Source organism: Hyla sarda, chromosome 5 (assembly GCF_029499605.1).
Source record: "Hyla sarda isolate aHylSar1 chromosome 5, aHylSar1.hap1, whole genome shotgun sequence".
NCBI classification, from domain to species: Eukaryota; Metazoa; Chordata; class Amphibia; order Anura; family Hylidae; genus Hyla; species Hyla sarda.
This window is the reverse complement of record NC_079193.1, coordinates 295,355,478-295,374,267: the sequence shown is the minus strand read 5'-3', so window position 1 is coordinate 295,374,267 and position 18,790 is coordinate 295,355,478. Positions and strand designations below refer to the sequence as shown.

Here is an 18,790-nt window from a genome sequence, read left to right as displayed (position 1 = left end):
TATTTGAATTCACATTGTGTTTTCTATTCCCCTCTTTTTTTTTATTTTTTTACTTGGTCTGCACTCTGCCCCTCCGCCTCATCCCAGGCACATATACATTAGCAGGAAGCTGCATTGGGCCCCTTCCTCTCTGGCAGCCTCCCAGTCTCTGACTGGGAGCACATGGTGAGTGAGCTTTTACACCATGTTCACAATGGTGTGGTGCTGTGCAGTGTCCATTGCTGCCGCAGTGCCATGTCTGTGGGGAGGCGTGGCCCTGGGACTGGTTTGAGTGGCATTGGGGCAGTGGGTCGTTCCCCCTGTGGGCTCTGGTGTTTTGGCGGCGCCGCTCAGTGCTACGCCATTTTATGCTATGGACTCACTACTTACAGGTGGCCGTGACGTGGCTAGCAGGCGTGCACTTCATGATCATAAAGTACTCTAATGACCTGTTAGTTTAATAAATATTGCTGAGAAGCATTAGATCATTGTGCATGTTGTCAGGGGTCAAGTCCTACAAAAAAAAGTAGGGGAACTCACCCAATATTTTCCCTCAAGGGCTGGTCCTGCAGGACTCTTGCTAATGGGAACAGTGTCCCTGCTGTGGAAAAAGTACAGGAACTCCATTCCCATGCGTTCCTGCTTGAGCCCTGCATGTTGTGGATGTGCGACCATGTCTGTTTTCTCTTTTAAAAATCTTTTATCCTTTCTGAAACTTAAAGGGGTACTCCGCCCCTGGCATCTTATCCCCTATCCAAAGCATAGGGGATAAGATGTTAGATTGCCGCGGTCCCGCTGCTGGGGACCCCGGGGATCACCGCTGCAGCATCCCGCTATCATTACTGCGCAGAGCGAGATCGCTCAGTGTGTAATGACGGGCGATACAGGGGCCGGAGCAGCGTGATGTCATGGCTCTGCCCCTCATGACATCACGGCCCGTCCCCTTAATGCAAGTCTATGGCAGGGGGCGTGACGACCACCACGCCCCCTCCCATAGACTTGTATTGACGGGGACGGGCCGTGACATCACGAGGGGCGGAGCCGTGATGTAACGATGCTCCGGCCCCTGTATTTCCCGTCATTACGTGCAGAGCGATCTCGCTCTGCGCAGTAATGATAGCGGGGTGCTGCAGCGGCGATCCTCGGGGTCCGCAGCAGCGGGACCCTGGCGATCTGACATCTTATCCCCTATCCTTTGGATAGGTGATAAGATGTCTAGGGGCGGAGTACCACTTTAAAAGGTAATATCAGTAACTTAAACTCACAAGTGCCCTGCGATGCATCTTAACTTTTATATACCTTTTTTTTTTTTTTTACAAATATTATTGTTGCTTTTGAAGACATATTTATTTTAATAATTGTACCATATCTTATCTTCATCTATATATAACTTGGAGGACTATTATTTAATTGTGCTTATGTATCTTTTTACTCCTGGGGTATAGGAGTTATTCGCTGTAATCTCAGTTACATGAAGGTATAGTAAGGTACACCTCTCTACCAATATTTCTATTGCTTTTGGTTTTAGTTCCCCATTAGTATTGTGTTCATATATATTTCTATTTTATGTAGCATTGCAGGCATCTATTAAAATACATTTCTTAATACATTCTGCTCACCCTTTATAAGATCTAATTTACCCTAAGATTACATTCTTGTTTTTAGTGTTAACCTTGCACAGAAGACTTGAGGAATTATATGAGTTAGACTGCAATCTTGACACTTCAGCTCTGTGAGAAAATCAAATGCATCAGATACATTTCCCAAAGCTGCTCTGTGTGCTCAGAAATAATAAGATTCTATGACACACAAACCTTTGTTATAGAGTGGTATGAAAGTGAAGGTTTATTATCGTTGGTCGCGGCGTCCTTGTGCTCACCTTACTTTAGAGGCCTAAACTACCATTTTTACTGCTGTGTGTTTTACAATTAGCCTATATTTTCCGTTCTACTCACTATTTTTTAATAGTTGAATAGCTCAGATGAAGAGAAATAAAATTGAACAGACTCTTGGGTGTTTGTTGCAGCTGACCTTCATGTGCTGTTATTCACTGGTACTGTAGTAGAATGGTTAGCATTGTTGCCTTGAAACACAGGGTCAAGGGCTTAGGATATAACTCTCACTGAGACGTTTAAATCTTATTTAGCCAGTTTTTTACAGTCTCCACCATCATCAGGCTTTCAAGATCAAGACTGTTTTTACCATTTACGTCACAACTATAATTCTGAATTCCACTTGATCAGAAGCACTGGATAATAAAATACACCCAAGAAAGAGAAAAAAAATCTTGATACCTTGTATCTTTTATATTATGTCACATATTTTATTTATGGTGAGCTTTGAAGAGGATGGCTTTAGCCAAAAGTGGCCAATATAGTTTAGTGCTAATAAAGGTGTCAAACAGCCCAGGTCAATAACAAACAGGAAAATAACAAAATCATCAGACAAAGAGTAAACGGGAATAAGCTAGGGGTCAGAACCAGGAGGGTAGCAAAGTACAAAATTAGAGGTAAAAAAAAGTCTGGACAGGCAATGGGTTAAACCTAGACAGCGGCACAGTACAAAACCAGTAAACAGGAGAATGGTAAGGGCATAGGCAAAGCTCAGATCACAGAAGATCATAACTACAATAGGAAATAGGAATGCAGGGAAATAAGGAACATGAGTGAAGAGAATTAACCTATATCATAGGCAAAAAGTAAAGAACCAGCAAGTTTAAATAACTAACTTCTGGAAGACATGAATGCTGGCACTGGATCTAATTGGCCCAGTGCTCGCGCTTCTACTTTTGTCTAGGCTGCCTGCATCACTTAATGGCAAACCGTCCTGCGGCGTGCAGGGCCATTGTCTGGACAATGAAAGACAGCAACACTACAACTGATGGAGGAATGCAAATGGCGCTGGAGCCCAGAAAATAGAGGATGTAACAGTAGATCAGCGCTTGTTCTGGAGCCCATAAGAAGGCTTGACCCCTGTGCATGGAGGGCTGCATCAACTCTTGCTGAATCGTTTGTGTGCCCCTTTGCTGCCATCATTCATCAAACACAAATATTCTTCTGATAAATAATGATTAATAAATAAGGCCAAATCCTGCAAAATTCAGATTCCCCGTGGAGTACTCACTACAGTTTTTTGTACTAGTGTGCAAGAAAGGTGATTATTATTAATATTTGAAAATGAAGAATGGATTTTATTTTATGCCCATAGTTGAAAGCTGCCTTGTAGGGATATGTGTTTCTTTGGAGGGCCATCATTATATCTCTGGGCCCCATAAAGATGAATGTTTGTGACCTCCTTGACAAACTCACCTACTGTTCCTGTTCTTATTACCCCTGGCATCAAATTATAGTGTTGATTTATTGGACCCAAAGAGTTATATTTAAGACGAGTAACACTTTCCTCAAAAATGTGGAAGGGAACAATGTATTGTCCATTGTAGCAGGTGCGGCTAAAAACTTTCCCTGTAAGGCCCTACTCTCGCCCTATTAATTCCCTTCTTGGCAAGTGTTACTCACCCTAAAAAGGGCAGCTCCATACAGGAACCTCTTCCTATTTCAACCTAAAAATGCTGGGAAATGGCAGTGTTTTGTAGGGGGAAATAGGGAGAGGTCCCTGTGTAGGGCCGAACTTTTTAGGGCGCATAACACTTGCAAAGAAGTGAATTAATAATGCGAGAGTAGGACCTTACAGGGGAAGTTTTTACCCCCACCAGTTACAAAGGACCATACACTGTTTCCTTCCACCTTTTAGAGGTCTGTGCATCACATCAATACTTGGTGGTGTAGGTGGCACATGGTGTTTTTTGCACACCTTTACTTTTGTTTGATTTCCAAAAAAGGTTGAGTACATATATTTTATCCTAAGAAAAGTTACATTTTAGCTAATACATATAATCAATACTTACTTGTGGTCTGATGGCGAAGAATGTCTGTAACTGGTGAGCAGCACCTTAAACATGTTTTGCACTATCCATATTTGTGAAGTGTTGGTGTGGCACCATGGTCAATCTACACTGATGCATCAGGAATTGGTGGGTGGAAATCCTGGCTGATCCATGCCTGATTCATCTTCACAAAGGTCAGTGTCTAAATTTTTCATGGGCAGACGAGTTCTCCTTGGGGTGACTATGGCCCCCGCCACAGTAAACACCCAGTCTGATGGCACACTACTGGCCGCGCAGGACAGCTTTTCCAGGGCAAACTCTGCTAGTTGCGGACACAAATCAAGTTTGGCTGCCCAGAAGTCCAGCAGATCTTCAAGGTGTGTTGGCATGGTCATGTCAAGATGTGCCATCACCTGCTGGTTCAGGTCCTGCTCCAGGTTTACCTGCTGCTGATGAGTTGCTTCACTATGCGGGTGAAGAAAGCTACTCATCAGCAAGACTCAGGCTGCTGCTGATGGAGCTGGTACTGGTTCTGCCACTCCTCTGCAGCAGCCATGGCAGTGGAAGGTGAGTGCAGAGGGCCCCCCGAGTCAGACCTGCGAGAGGATGGATGATGGCGCTGATAGGCATTGGACAACTGACTACGTAGTATGTCTCTGTAGTAGGTCAGTTTGTCTTCCCTCTCAGTGGGTGTAAAAAAAGCCCCCATTTTGTGCCGGAAGTGAGGGACCAATAAGGTGGAGAGCCAGAATCAACCCACTGCCGAATGGTGACAATTCAGTGGTCATGCATAGTGCCATTTGTGCAAGTGACTCGGAGGGACTCCCTGCCTCCACCTCCACTGCATACTGCCATGGTGTGTCTTGGTCCTCTGTCTAGCCTTACTCATAACCCTCTAGCTCCTCTCCTGTCAGATGACTAGAAAAACCATCCATTTTGTGAAACCTAAACTGTGCTCCACTGTGCCCCTCCCCCTCCTCCAGCTCAGCTCCCACACTGCTCATGTGGCCGTGAGATGTAGGCGCCACATCTCCAGTGCCCTGACCAGTCATTGTTTCCAACACGTGTTGTAGGAAATGAAGCAGTGGAATGACGTCGTTCATCCCGTAATACTGGCAACTGACTAATAATGTTGCTTCCTCAAAGGGCCTGAGCAAAAGGCAGGTGTCATGTATGAGCTACCACTGGTTTATATTGAAGTTACACAGGGGAGTCCCCCTATCCGCTTGGATCATCAAAAAATCGATGATGGCTTTTCTCTGTTCATACAGTTGGTCAAACATATGAGTGTGGAATTCCAACGTGTGACAATGTCGCAAATCAGACTATGTTGGGGATACCATTCTGACGCTGCAGCTCAAGGAGGGTGTGCTTTGAGCTGTATGAGTGGCTGAAGTGCATGCAAAGTTTCCTTCCCTATTGTTATGATGTTTTGCAAATGGGGGGAACACTTAAGGAACAGCTTCACAACCAAATTCAACACGTGTGCCATGCATGGCGCATGTCTCAGGCCTCCTTGTTGCAGCGCAGACAAGATGTTCTTCCCGTTGTCAGTCACCATGGTTTCCATTTCCAGTTTTCGTGGAGCAAGCCATGCTCCAATTTCTTTATGAATTACTTTTAGCAGTTCCTCCCCTGGGTGACTCCGTTCACCAAGGCATACCATGTGAAGAACAGCACACCACTTAGATGTACGTATGTGCTATGCACTTGTGAGGGGAGAAAAATGCGCTACAACCCGCTTAAAGTATTTGTGTACAACACCAGCCGGTAAGTAATTTTGCCTGTCCTTTCACAGTATCTAGGCCCTTGAGACTTTAACAGGAACAAAATAGTACACCACTTAGATGTACATATGTGGTATGCACTTATGAGGGGAGAAAAATGTGCTACAGTACGCATACATTCCAATTTTCCATATGAAGCACTTTCTACAACACTTGCATTACATTCAATGCAAGGTGCACAATGGGGCTTTGTACTGAATATCAGTCCTCTCTTTATTTCATAACATCACTTACAGTGTACATCAAAATTAAAAGACAGCCAAAGGTTGCCATATCTCAAAACTGCAACAATGTTCCTGGATGGAATTTATAAATCCATTTTAAAAAGCGGTGCATTCGGTATACAGGAAAGCATAGTGTGTTAGCAGATTTGCTTTAACCCCTATGGACCAAGCCCATTTTGACCTTAATGACTAGGCCAATTTTATTTTAGCATTTTTGTTTTTTCCCTCCTCGTCTTCTAAAAATCGTAACTCTTTTATATTTTCAACCACAGACCAGTATGAGGGCTTGTTTTTTGCATGACCAGTTGTCCTGCATAATGATATCACTCATTTTACCATAAAATGTATGGCGCAACCAAAAAAATACTGTTTGTGTGGGGAAATAAAAAGAAAACCGCAATTTAGCAAATTTTGGAAGGTTTCGTTTTCACGCCGTACAATTTATGGTAAAAATGACATGTGTTCTTTATTTTGTTGGTCAATAAAATTAAAATGATACCTGTGAGTTTTTCTGAAATGGTTTTTGGGGGGCATGTCACATTTAGGAAGCCCCTATGGTGCCAGAACAGCAGAAAAAACCCCACATGGCATACTATTTTGAAAACTACACCCCTCAAGGCACATAACAAGGGGTCCAGTGAGCCTTAACACCCCACAGGTGTTTGATGACTTTTCGTAGTCGGATGTGTAAATGAAAAAATTTTTTCACTAAAGTGCAGTTTTTTCCCCCCAAACTTACCATTTTTATAAAGGGTAATGGGAGAAAATGTCCCCCAAAATTTGTAACCCCATCTCTTCTGAGTATGGAAACACCCCATGTTAGGATGTAAAATGCTCTGCAGGCAAACTACAATGCTCAGAAGAGAAGGAGTCACATTTGGCATGTCGCATTTAGAAAGCCCCTATGGTGCCAGAACAGCAACATAAAAAAAAAACACATGGTATACTATTTTGGAAACTACACCCCTCAAGGAACTTAACAAGGGGTACAGTGAGCCTTAACATTTAACAGGTATTTCACGACTTTTTGTTAAAGTCACAAAAATGCTGGTTTTTCCCAAAATTTTACATTTTTACAAGGGGTAATAGGAGAAAATGACCCCCAAAATTTGTAACCCCATTTCTTCTGAGTATGGAAATACCCCATGTGTGGACGTCAAGTGCTCTGCTGATCCACTACAATGCTCAGAAGAGGAGGAGCGCCATTGAGCCTTTGGAATGGAAGTCAGGGGCCATGTGCGTTTACAAAGCCCCCCATGGTGCCAGAACGCATTTAGGAAACTACACCCCTCACAGAATTTAATAAGGGGTGCAGTGAGTATTTTCACCCCACTGGCGTTTGACAGATCTTCTGCAAAATTAAACTTTTCATTTTCACGGACCACTGTTCCAGAAAACTGTCAGACACCTGTGGGGCGTAAATGCTCACTGTACCCCTTATTACATTACGTGTGGGGTGTAGTTTCCAAAATGGGGTCACATGTGGGAGGTGTCCATTGTTCTGGCACTATGGGGGCTTTGTAAACACACGTGGCCTTCAATTCTGGACAAATTTTCTCTTCAAAATCCCAATGGTGCTCCTTCTCTTCTGAGCACTTTACATCTACATATGGGGTATTTATATACTCAGAAGAAATGGGGTTACAAATTGTGGGGGGCTTTTTTCCTATTTTCCCTTGTGAAAATTAAAAAATTAGAGTAACACCAGCATTTTAGTGACATTTTTTTTTTCCCCATCCTATTTTAATGAAAATTCGTCAAACACCTGTGGGGTGTTAAGGCTCACTATACCCCTTGTTACATTTTGTGAGGGGTGTAGTTTCCAAAATGGGGTAACATGTGGGTATTTATGAATTTTTTGCGTTAATGGCAGAACCGCTGTAAAATCTTCCACCCCTGTGCAAATCAGCAATTTAGGGCTCAAATGTACATAGTGCGCTCTCACTCTTGAGCCTTGTTATGCGCCCGAAGAACATTTTACGCCCACATACGGGGTATTTCCGTACTCATGAGAAATTGCGTTACAAATTTTGGGGGTCTTTTTTCCCTTTTACCTCTTGTGAAAATAAAAAGTAAAGTGCAACACCAGCATGTTAGTGTAAAAAAAATTTTTTTTTACACTAACAGGCTGGTGTAGACCCCAACTTTTCCTTTTCATAAGGATAAAAGGAGAAAAAGTCCCACCAAATTTGTAGTGCAATTTCTCCCGAGTACGGAAATACCCCATATGTGGCACTAAACTGTTTCCTTGAAATACGACAGGGCTCCGAAGTGAGAGAGCGCCATGCGCATTTGAGGACTAAATTAGGGATTGCATAGGGGTGGACATAGGGGTATTCTATGCTAGTGATTTCCAAACAGGGTGCCTCCAGCTGTTGCTAAACTCCCAGCATGCCTGCACAGTCAGTGGCTGTCCCGAAATGCTGGGAGTTGTTGCTGAACAATACGTTTTTCATTGTTATTGGGGGCTGTAAGGGGGTGTTTATGTAGTGTTTTACCCTTTATTATGTGTTAGTGTAGTGTAGTGTTTTTAGGGTACATTAGCACTGGCGGGTTACAGTGAGCTTACCGCTAGGAGTTTGCGCTGCGGAAAAAAAATTGCCGCAGCTCATACTTGAAGCAGGAAACTCACTCTAAACCCGTCCGTGTGAATGTACCCTGTACATTCACATGGGGGGCAAACCTCATGCCCAGCTGTTTGGGCATGCAGGGATATGCAGTTTTGCAACATCTGGAGGTCTACAGTTTAGAGACCACTGCACAGTGATTTCCAAACTGTGGACATCCAGATGTTTCAAAACTACAAATGCCAGCATGCCCAGACAGCAAACTGCTATGTGGGCATGCTGGGAGTTGTAGTTTTGCAAGATCTAGAGGGCCACAGTTCACAGCACAGTGATCTCCAAACTGTGACCCTCCAGCTGTTGCAAAACTACAAATCCCAGCATGACAGCTGTCTGGGCATGCTGGGAGTTGTAGTTTTGCAACATCTGGAGGGCAACAGTATAGAGACCACTGTATAGTGATCTCAAACTGTAGTCCCCTAGATGTTGCTATCCAGGGAGCTGTCCTCTTCTGCCACACGACATGCCTCCCACGCCGATCTCCGACACCGATCGTCGCCCGCAGCCTCGCCCGCAGGGTAAGTGGATCTTCGGCACCGGTCCCCTTCGTTTCCCCATCCTAACCCGCCTATTGTGGGTGGGCAGAATGGGGAAAACAAAAGTTAACCCCCCCGATCTGCTATTGGTGGTCGCGTCTAGACCACCAATAGCAGGGGTAGGAGGGGTGGCGCCCCTGCCACCTCACTCCTATCCTTTCAGGGGGATCGTGGGTGTCTTGGACATCCGAGATCCCCCTTATTTTCCGGGTCACCATAGACCCATAATGACCCGGAATCACACAAATCTGAAGTGTGAATTCAATTGCGATTTGCGCCGATCGACAACATGGGGGGGTCTGATGACCCACCTGGGCATTTGCGCGGGGTGCCTGCTGATCAATATCAGCAGTGACCCCGGTCCGGGTACACCCTTGGTCCTTAAGTACCAGGGAGCGAAGGCGTACCTGTACGCCCTTGGTCCTTAAGGGGTTAAATTAGAGGGGCAAATGTTTAAAAGTAATATCAGGAAATATTACTATTCTGAGAGAGTAGTGGATGCATGGAATAGCCTTCCTGCAGAAGTGGTCACTGCAAATACAGTGAAGGAGTTTAAACATGCATGGGGTAAGCATAAGGCTATCCTTCATATAAGATAGGGTCAGGGACTATTGATAGGATTCAGATTATTGGGCAGACTAGATGGGCCAAATGGTTCTTATCTGCCGACACATTCTATGTTTCTATGTTGTAGGCAACATCTCATCAGTTCTTAGCTGAACATTCTAATTGGACTTGATCATAATAAAACACAAAATACAGCAATGCAGACGTTTTCCATACATTACATACATTTACTTGTACTTTCTATGAAACACCATCAAAGTACTTTACATTTATGCCTAATTTTGTGTAGAGTACATTACCTAAAGAAACAGAAAAAAAAACCTGTATAATGTTAGAAAATCTATACTTCAAATAAAGCCGGTGCATTAGATAGCTGTGTAAAGGTATTTGCTATGCATATGCTTTTTGTTTTAATTATCTTTTTTATATGATTGTACCTGTTATTTCATTTGTGGCAGGCAGATGTACAATAAATACTATGATGAAAGAGTGGCAGATGGCTGGGAAACTTTTGAGCAAATTTGGTAGAACAATTAATTGCATAAAAAAACTGTATGAATGTCTAGCTAAACACTACCATATGTCTCCTGCTTAACATGGATTTATGGGTTTTGTATTCATTTCCTTATTTAATTTTTAATTAAAAGTTGTTATCATTAGGTTTTCAGGCTTTTTTTTTTATGTTTAACTGTTACTGTTCACCACTATTCCTTATTGTTAAAAGTTAGACTAAACAATATGCTGATAATAAATATCTTTGAAATAATAATAACAGCAACAATTATTATTATTATTTTTATTATTATCATTATGCATTACAAGTAGAATTGAAGGGAACAATCAAATTACAATGTGATCCATCGACTTACAATGGCCTCAGGTTACAATATTTTCTGCATACAATGGTCTTTTCTGGATTATTGTGACTCGAAACTAAACTCAACATACAATGCTACAGAGAGTCCAGATCTGCAAAACATGTCAATGGCTGGAAGAGCTGACCAATCAGAATGGGCATTCACTGGTAAAATCCCTGTATTACTGAAGTTCATGCACTGACTGGCTGTCTTGTAGTGCCTCCTACAGCACACGGAGGTACTACATGTTCTGTTCTACTCTTTAACTGTACCGTGATTTGCTCCTTCTTTGAACCAGGTGAGGGCGGCTCCAGTTTACTTTTTTAGGACACTATGGGGGAAATTTATCAAAACCTGTCCAGAGGAAACATTGCTGAGTTGCCCATAGCAACCAATCAGATAGCTTCTTTCATTTTTCAGAGGCCTTTTTAAAATGAAAGAAGTGATCTGATTGGTTGCTATGTGCAACTCAGAAATGTTTCCTCTGGACAGGTTTTGATAAATCTCCCCTATGTGTACTGTACAGGACCCTGAAGAAGCTCCTGTCCTCTACATAGACAGTGATTTACAGCTTCCAGCAGATCTTTCATACTTTAATATGTAAGGATTTGCTTTATCTGTATTAGTTATCTGCTTAATTTTCTTCAGTCCTCACTTTTTCCTATTTTTGGATAACATTTTTGGGGCTTTAGAACCAATTACCAGGTTTCTATACGGTTATGGTCTCAAAATACAATAGTCTCAACGTACAATGGTCATCCTGGAACCAAATAATATTGTAACTTCAGCGATAGCGATGATAATTACTTTTCACATGGTCCCGTGCTGTATGGTAATGCCCTGCAAGTTTTCTTAGATGCATGCGGCATCCTCATTTGACTACATGAAGATGCCGCACACACCCCTGGGACTAATTATGAGGCATTACCCAGCCTCAGCGTAGGACCATTTGAAAAGTGATTGGGTTCATCAAAACCAAAACATTTTCTACCATTTTTGATATATTTTTTTGTTATGCAACTATTTTTTTTTTACGTTTTAATACTAAACCATACAAAAAATTTAAAATTAAAATTAAAGAGGAGAGTAGATCTGTTTTTTTTATTTATTTATTTTAATTTTTTTATTTTTTGAGCTGTAAAAGTCAGTGGCAAAACATTTGGAAATTGACTACAAAACAATAATCATCATTTAATATATTGGATGCCATTTTTTCAGGAATTTTTTTTTTTTAAATATTTTTCCTATACTGGAGAAAAGTATTGTAAATCAATGTAAACTGATCAATATTACTCACATACAACATACCTGATCCATCATATTCTTGTATTTTTTCACTTATATATTTTTATGTTAAATGTATCAATTGAATACATATTATGTTTTAGTTTTAACAGGAGGTCCGCTGCCTCGTAGTCATGAATATGAATTATATGAAGCAAAATTTCATTGGGGCAGAGAAAACCAGCGAGGTTCAGAGCACACAGTCAACTTCAAGGCTTTTCCAATGGAGGTAAGATTTAATTCAACAGAATGGTGGTATTATAATTCTGCATTAAAATAATATGTGGCAAGACCATGTAATGTGACCTGGTAAGGTTCCATTCACATCACTTTTCGGTCTTACTGGTTTACATCAGACGGCTTTAATAGACCTGACTTAGTCTACTAGTGTTTACAACTAATCTGCTATATGCTGGTATATATATTTTTTGTTGGATGTAAAACTGCTGTAGACTAAGCTTTTGTGTCATGTAAGAAAAAAAAAAACCCAAAGACATTGCTAGTGGACTGTGTTTTGTCTAAAATAACATTATGAGTATACTGCAAAGTTAAAAATGATTTGCAAGCCCACCCTCACTTACTGGAATTTGTCCATGTCTGAGCTTCAGTTTGGACAAAGCCATGATTTTATAAGCCATGATTTCTATAAAAAGGGCAAAAAAATTATTATGAAGTATATTACTAAGATGTACCATATATGAAAAGTTTTTGTGTCTGACAGTGCCCATTTAAAAGCAGTATAGAGATTAGATACTCCATGTTGATTTATAGCAAATTACAATATTATTGGGTTTGGAACTGGAAGTCCTGATGCATATTTTTTAAGTGGATGTGTCATCAGACTATTTTGCCATAACATCCATGTTAGGGCAGCATAGCATGGAAAATGTTTTTCTCTCCTTTATCCAAAATGGCTGGAATATATATTGTGCCATTGGATTTTGGAACTAGAGAATACACTGGACACATACTGTAGTTCACTAGTCCAGAGTATCCATGAGGAACATTCTCACTGCCAGTGAGACCACTGTAAGCAATGTCCTTAAGGGGTACTACACTGCCCAAGCGTTCAGAACATTTTATTCCTATGTTGGGTGCAGGCTGTGGGGGTCGTGATGTCACGGCCACGTCCCTCGTGATGTTACACCACACCCCCTCAATGCAAGACTTCCTGTGTACTAGACAGATAAACGGATAGCATCTGTGCAAAGGCAAAATTTTGCCAGGCGCTTCTCCTCTTAAATGATTCCAAACCACACTCCGTGGATGTGCAAAAAAGGATTCCAACGTTTTTATTCAAGGTGCAACAACAAGTTTCGAGTCTGAGTAGGACTCTTTGTCAGGCATACTGAATTAGAATACACACAAGGTATAAAAAGGCCCCTGGGTAATTACAACCGGGTCACCAGGTCACAAAGTTTTAACAACAGTAAATACATATAAAAACATTTTAAAATTATAATGTGCATGATCCATATCGATAAGAAAGTATATATGAGGGCTGGATACAGTGTTTCTTATTTTTGCGATCCTTAACTTAATATTTACAGTGCTGTGTTGAAAGTGCAGCGTGTTGTACTGAAGCCCCGCAAGAATGGAAGCGGGAGCGAGTCAAGGTAAATAGATTGTAGTATAGAGGTTAGTGAGACACTGTCTGTGCTGCAAAGAGGCGGAGACACGGCAAGTAAACAGACCTAGAAGAAGTGATCACGATGTCCCTGGACCACTTGTGAGCCTGCAGCACTGCCGAAACAGGTAGAGCTATATTAGAGGGTACAAAAGACATTGAGTTAAGCTGGATATAGTGGCAAAACTTACATTAAGGCCAGAGGAGTTTCATGCTTAAAGGAGATATCCAGTGGTGAACAACTTATCCCCTATGCTAAGGATAGGGGATAAGTTGCAGATCGCCGGGGGTCCGACCGCTGGGGCCGCCCATGATCTCCTGTACAGGGCCCCGGCCCCCGTGAGAAAGGGGCGTGTCGACCTCCGCATGAAGCGGCGGCCGACACGCCCCCTCAATACAACTCTATGGCAGAGCCGGAGCGCTGCCTTCGGCAATCTCCGGCTCTGCCATAGCGATGTATTGAGGGGGCGTGTCGGCCGTCGCTTCGTGCGGTGGTCGACACCCGCTATCTGGCCGGAGAGCCTGGCCCCCATACAGAGAGATCGCAGGGGGCCCCAGCGGTCGGATCCCCGCGATCTCAAACGTATCCCCTATCCTTAGTATAGGGGATACGTTTTTCACCACTGGACTACCCCTTTAAGCATGATGTTATCGGGGGAACAAGTATGTGTATTTATGTGTTCAGGGGAACGAGTGCACATATATTAAGCATGATGTTATCGGGGGCGAGTATATGTGGAACAGAAACTGTTGAATTGCATCCATTGTAGTGAGTATTGATATAAGAGGCCTGTATGTGGTATAGACAGGGGGGAAAATGGGGGGGAGGAAGAAGGGATATCCCAGAAATGTAATCAATAATGAAAGAACAGCGAGAACCACAGACATCAATATATGAAAGTGATGTAAGTGTCCATGAAGGGTATATTATAAATAGATAAATAATGAATGTAATAAAAATGAAGATACGGTATATAAAAAAAAATGCAATAATACTAATAGTAATATTAATAATTAATAGATACAAATAGATAAAATATGGAGGGAGAAAAATTAAGTAAAATGGAGGCCATACATAAAAATGTCACGATATTATGTTGAAAAGAACATCAGGGTTCAGGGAAATAGGTAATGAGTGGTTATTGAACTGTTATCACCATTTCATTGAGAGCCCTAGGATTGAGACAGTAGACAATGTGAACATCCAGTAGATCTTTTTTCTTGAGCAATTCAAATCTATTAGACTTATTCTCTGGAATATGATCTATAGGGATGACGGCAATCAGATCCTTCCCATCTGGATGGTTGGTGGTACAATGTCTAGAGACTCCATGCAGTAAAAATGTATTTCTTATGTTCTGTCTGTGCTTATTCAGTCGATTTCGTAGAGGGTTGTATTGTGCGTCCGACATATTGGAGTCCACATACACATTCAAGTAGATAGATGAAATAGGAGGACTGACAGGTCAGTCTGAATTTAATGGTGAATCTTTCACCAGTATTGTTGGAGTGATACTCGGTGACACCATTCCTTATCTCCTTACAACATAAACAGTGCTTGTTTTTACACTTGTATGATCCTGTTGGTAAACTAGAGTCTAGAGTGGAAGCTTTATGTTGTTTGATCACACTAGGAGCAAGGACATTTTTAGTGAGGGAGCTCGGTGGTACATGACCTGTGGTTGGTCAGGCAAATAATCCTTCAAAATGTCATCGTGTTCTGGAGTATGTGCCAGTTCTTAAGCAAGATGTTTTTAGTTTCAGTTGAAGATTTGCAGAAGGGGGTTATAATGAAAAAAAGGAAAAACTGTAACACAAAGGATCAACTTTATAACCACCTTCTGTGAATCTTCAACTGAAATTAAAGGAAAACAGTCGGTAAACTCCCCCGCACTAACCAAAGGTACTGGCTGGTAGTGCGGGGGACACTGATCAATATGCTGCCTACCATGCCTGGATTATAAATAATGAATTATGGTTATAAAAATATAAATGATAAAAAATATAAAATGTATGAAAAATATCAAAATTATGACCTGGTGAATTGTAAACCACGCCAATCAATACAATTCACATCTGAGTGCAACTATTTCCCCAGATATCAACAAGTTATTTTTATGATGGGATGAAATTAGCACTTAAGGATGTAGTTTTGCAATATACAGGGTGGGCCATTTATGTGGATAAACCTTAATAAAATGTGAATGGTTGGTGATATTAACTTCCTGTTTGTGGCACATCAGTATATGTGAGGGGGGGGGGGAACTTTTCAAGATGGGTGGTGACCATGTCGGCCATTTTGAATCCAAATTTATTGGGAATTTCACAAGAAAAACAATGGTGTGCTTGGTTTTAATGTATTATTTACAAGTTTCTGACCACTTATAAAATGTGTTCTATTGGTCCCAAAACATACAAGTGATGCAACGTTTTGACCTAACTATAAGGTCGAAACGTTGCATCACTTGTATGTTTTGGGACCAATAAAACCCACTTATTTTGGACACCTATCGGAGTGCCGTCTTCCTATGTGTTTATATTGGACTATCAGCCGTGGTCGAGCTTGAGGTCTGGCACCTACCATCCTCAAAGGATATATCACTGTGCATCATCCACCTCTGCTACATATAAAATGTGTTCAATGTGCTGCCCATTGTGTTGGATTGTCAATGCAACCCTCTTCTCCCACTCTTCACACACTGATAGTAACACCGCAGGAGAAATGCTAGCACAGGCTTCCAGTATCCGTAGTTTCAGGTGCTGCACATCTCGTATCTTCACAGCATAGACAACTGCCTTCAGATGACCCCACAGATGAAAGTCTAAGGGGGTCAGATCGGGACACCTTGGGGGCCATTAAACTGGCCCACGACGACCAATCAACTTTCCAGGAAACTGTTCATCTAGGAATGCTCGGACCTGACACCCATAATGTCGTGGTGCACCATCTTGCTGGAAAAACTCAGGGAACGTGCCAGCTTCAGTGCATAAAGAGGGAAACACATCATCATGTAGCAATTTCGCATATCCAGTGGCCTTGAGGTTGCCATTGATGAAGAATGGCCCCACTATCTTTGTACCCAATATACCACACCATACCATAAATTTTTGTGTTCCAACAGTCTTGGAGGGATCTATCGAATGTGGGTTAGTGTCAGACCAATAGAGGTGGTTTTGTTTATTATCTTTATCATTCACATAAAAGTTTGCCTCATCACTGAACAAAATCTTCTGCGTAAACTGAGGGTCCTGTTCTAATTTTTGTTTTGCCCATTCTGCAGCATCTGAAACTACGGATACTGGAAGCCTGTGCTAGCATTTCTCCTGTGGTGTTGCTATCAGTGTGTGAAGAGTGGGAGAAGATGGTTGCATTGACAATCCAACACAATGGGCAGCACATTGAACACATTTTATAAGTGATCAGAAACTTGTAAATAACTCATGAAAGAATAAAGTTACATTAAAACCAAGCACATCATTGTTTTTCTTGTGAAATTCCCAATAAGTTTGATGTGTCACATGACCTTGTTCCTCTTGAAAAAACAAAAGTTGGATTCAAAATGGCCGACTTCAAAATGGCCACCATGGTAACCACCCATCTTGAAAAGTTTCCCCCTCACATATACTACCACAAACAGGAAGTTAATATCACAAACCATTCCCATTTTATTAAGGTGTATCCATATAAATGGCCCACCCTGTACACAGGTAATATAAAAGTATGCAGATTTATTGGTTATAAGGTTATAAACATAAATTAGTAATAAACACAATGATATATGCAAATGAATATCAATTAGATATATTAGTAAACAATTCAAGCTTGTTAATTGACTACATATAGTAGAACAATACATGTGATTAGTAAGTAACTTGTTACAATAAAGCTACTAGGTTAGGAATATCATATAAGAAAAAGGTTACATATCACTGTGTCCAGAGAAAACCTTATGACATCATAGATGGGCAATATCTAATCATAGACATATAAATATGGAATTCTGTAAGAGTACCATCGAGGTCTCTTTCACAAAGACATGTGAATCTCTCTCTGTGTCTGGTCAAATGGGTAATTAATTGTTAGTCAGAATAACATTCACAAGACTGGCTAACTAGCCCTCTTATCTGTCTTATCTAAAAATCCATAAATATCTAAAGAGACAACAAGTATTCTTCTCCCAGACTGGCACTTGTAGAGGAACACTTTAGAATACACTGGTCTATTTAGAACATACAACATGGTGGACACATCATGCTATTTTTCTGTTAAACATAGTGATTCATTTTTGGGCCGTATAATTAGCACGACAGCTGATGCATCTTCAGATTTATATGAGGTTAAAACACCTCAGACTCAGATTTCTCTATTGTCCAAGGGACTTGGTTTTTCTCCATCACACCACTTCGATGTCTTTAATACCATTCTTGACCTGAATAAGTTTATTCGAACTCTCACAGTTAAAAAGCATTTTGATATCATCAAGGACTCTGATAATGTCCACGTAGCTCCGATGTCCCAGTCATTTATTGATTGTCATGCCTCAGTTTTTTGTACCACGATGCCTGAACAAATGTCTCTTTGTAATTTGAGATTGTTTGAAAATGAATCTACTGTTGTGCAAACTATTCATGAGTCTCCGTGTTTTCCTGTAGGTCATCCAGGTTTCTACCCCTTGCACTCTAGGTCTCCACCCATGGATAGTTTCCAGGATCTTGGTATACAAGATTTGATGTGTTTACAACATAACCCACATACTGGTGATCCTGGAAACTTATCCAAGGGGGAGAAACTAGCTGTTCATCAATTGGAAAATAACCGTGAGTTGGTAGTACGGGCGGCAGATTAAGGGGGGGGGGGGGGGCAGTTGTATGCATAAATAGGTCACTTTATTTTTATTTGAGTGATGGTCCCACTGTGATGTTAACATGGGATCTCACCCAGCTTCTGAACACAGGATTACACATAAGGGTCATTTCTCAAAAACAATTTGACTATATTTTGGTACTTCATCCTGTCACCCCCATATTCCACTCATTCCCTAAGGTTCATAAGGACTGATTCCCGCCACCTATGAGACCCATTGTGGCAGCCATCGGCTCTTTAAACGAACATTTGTGCGAGTGGGTGGATTCTATTCTCCAACCCCTTGTTTCATTTTGTCCAAGTTACATTAAAGGGGTATTCCAAGCCAAAACTTTTTTTAATATATCAACTGTCTCCGGAAAGTTAAGCAGATTTGTGAATTACTTCTATTAAAAAATCTTAATCCTTCCAATAGTTATTAGCTTCTGAAGTTGAGTTGCTGTTTTCCGTCTAACTGCTTTCTGATGACTCACGTCCCAGGAGCTGTTCAGCTCCTATGGGGATATTTTCCCATCATGCACAGCTCCCGGGACGTGACATCATCATTGAGCAGTTAAA

General features: G+C 41.4%; 1 protein-coding gene across 1 annotated transcript in view; it reads left to right on the top strand.

Moving 5' to 3' along the window:
* The window catches only part of CA8 (carbonic anhydrase 8), a 158,223-nt gene that overhangs the window by 69,288 nt on the left and 70,145 nt on the right, over nt 1-18,790 (top strand). Inside the window, exon 3 of the mRNA XM_056522013.1 lies at nt 11,846-11,970. Coding sequence (XP_056377988.1) covers nt 11,846-11,970 — 125 coding nt within the window. The remainder of the gene's footprint in view (nt 1-11,845; nt 11,971-18,790) is intronic.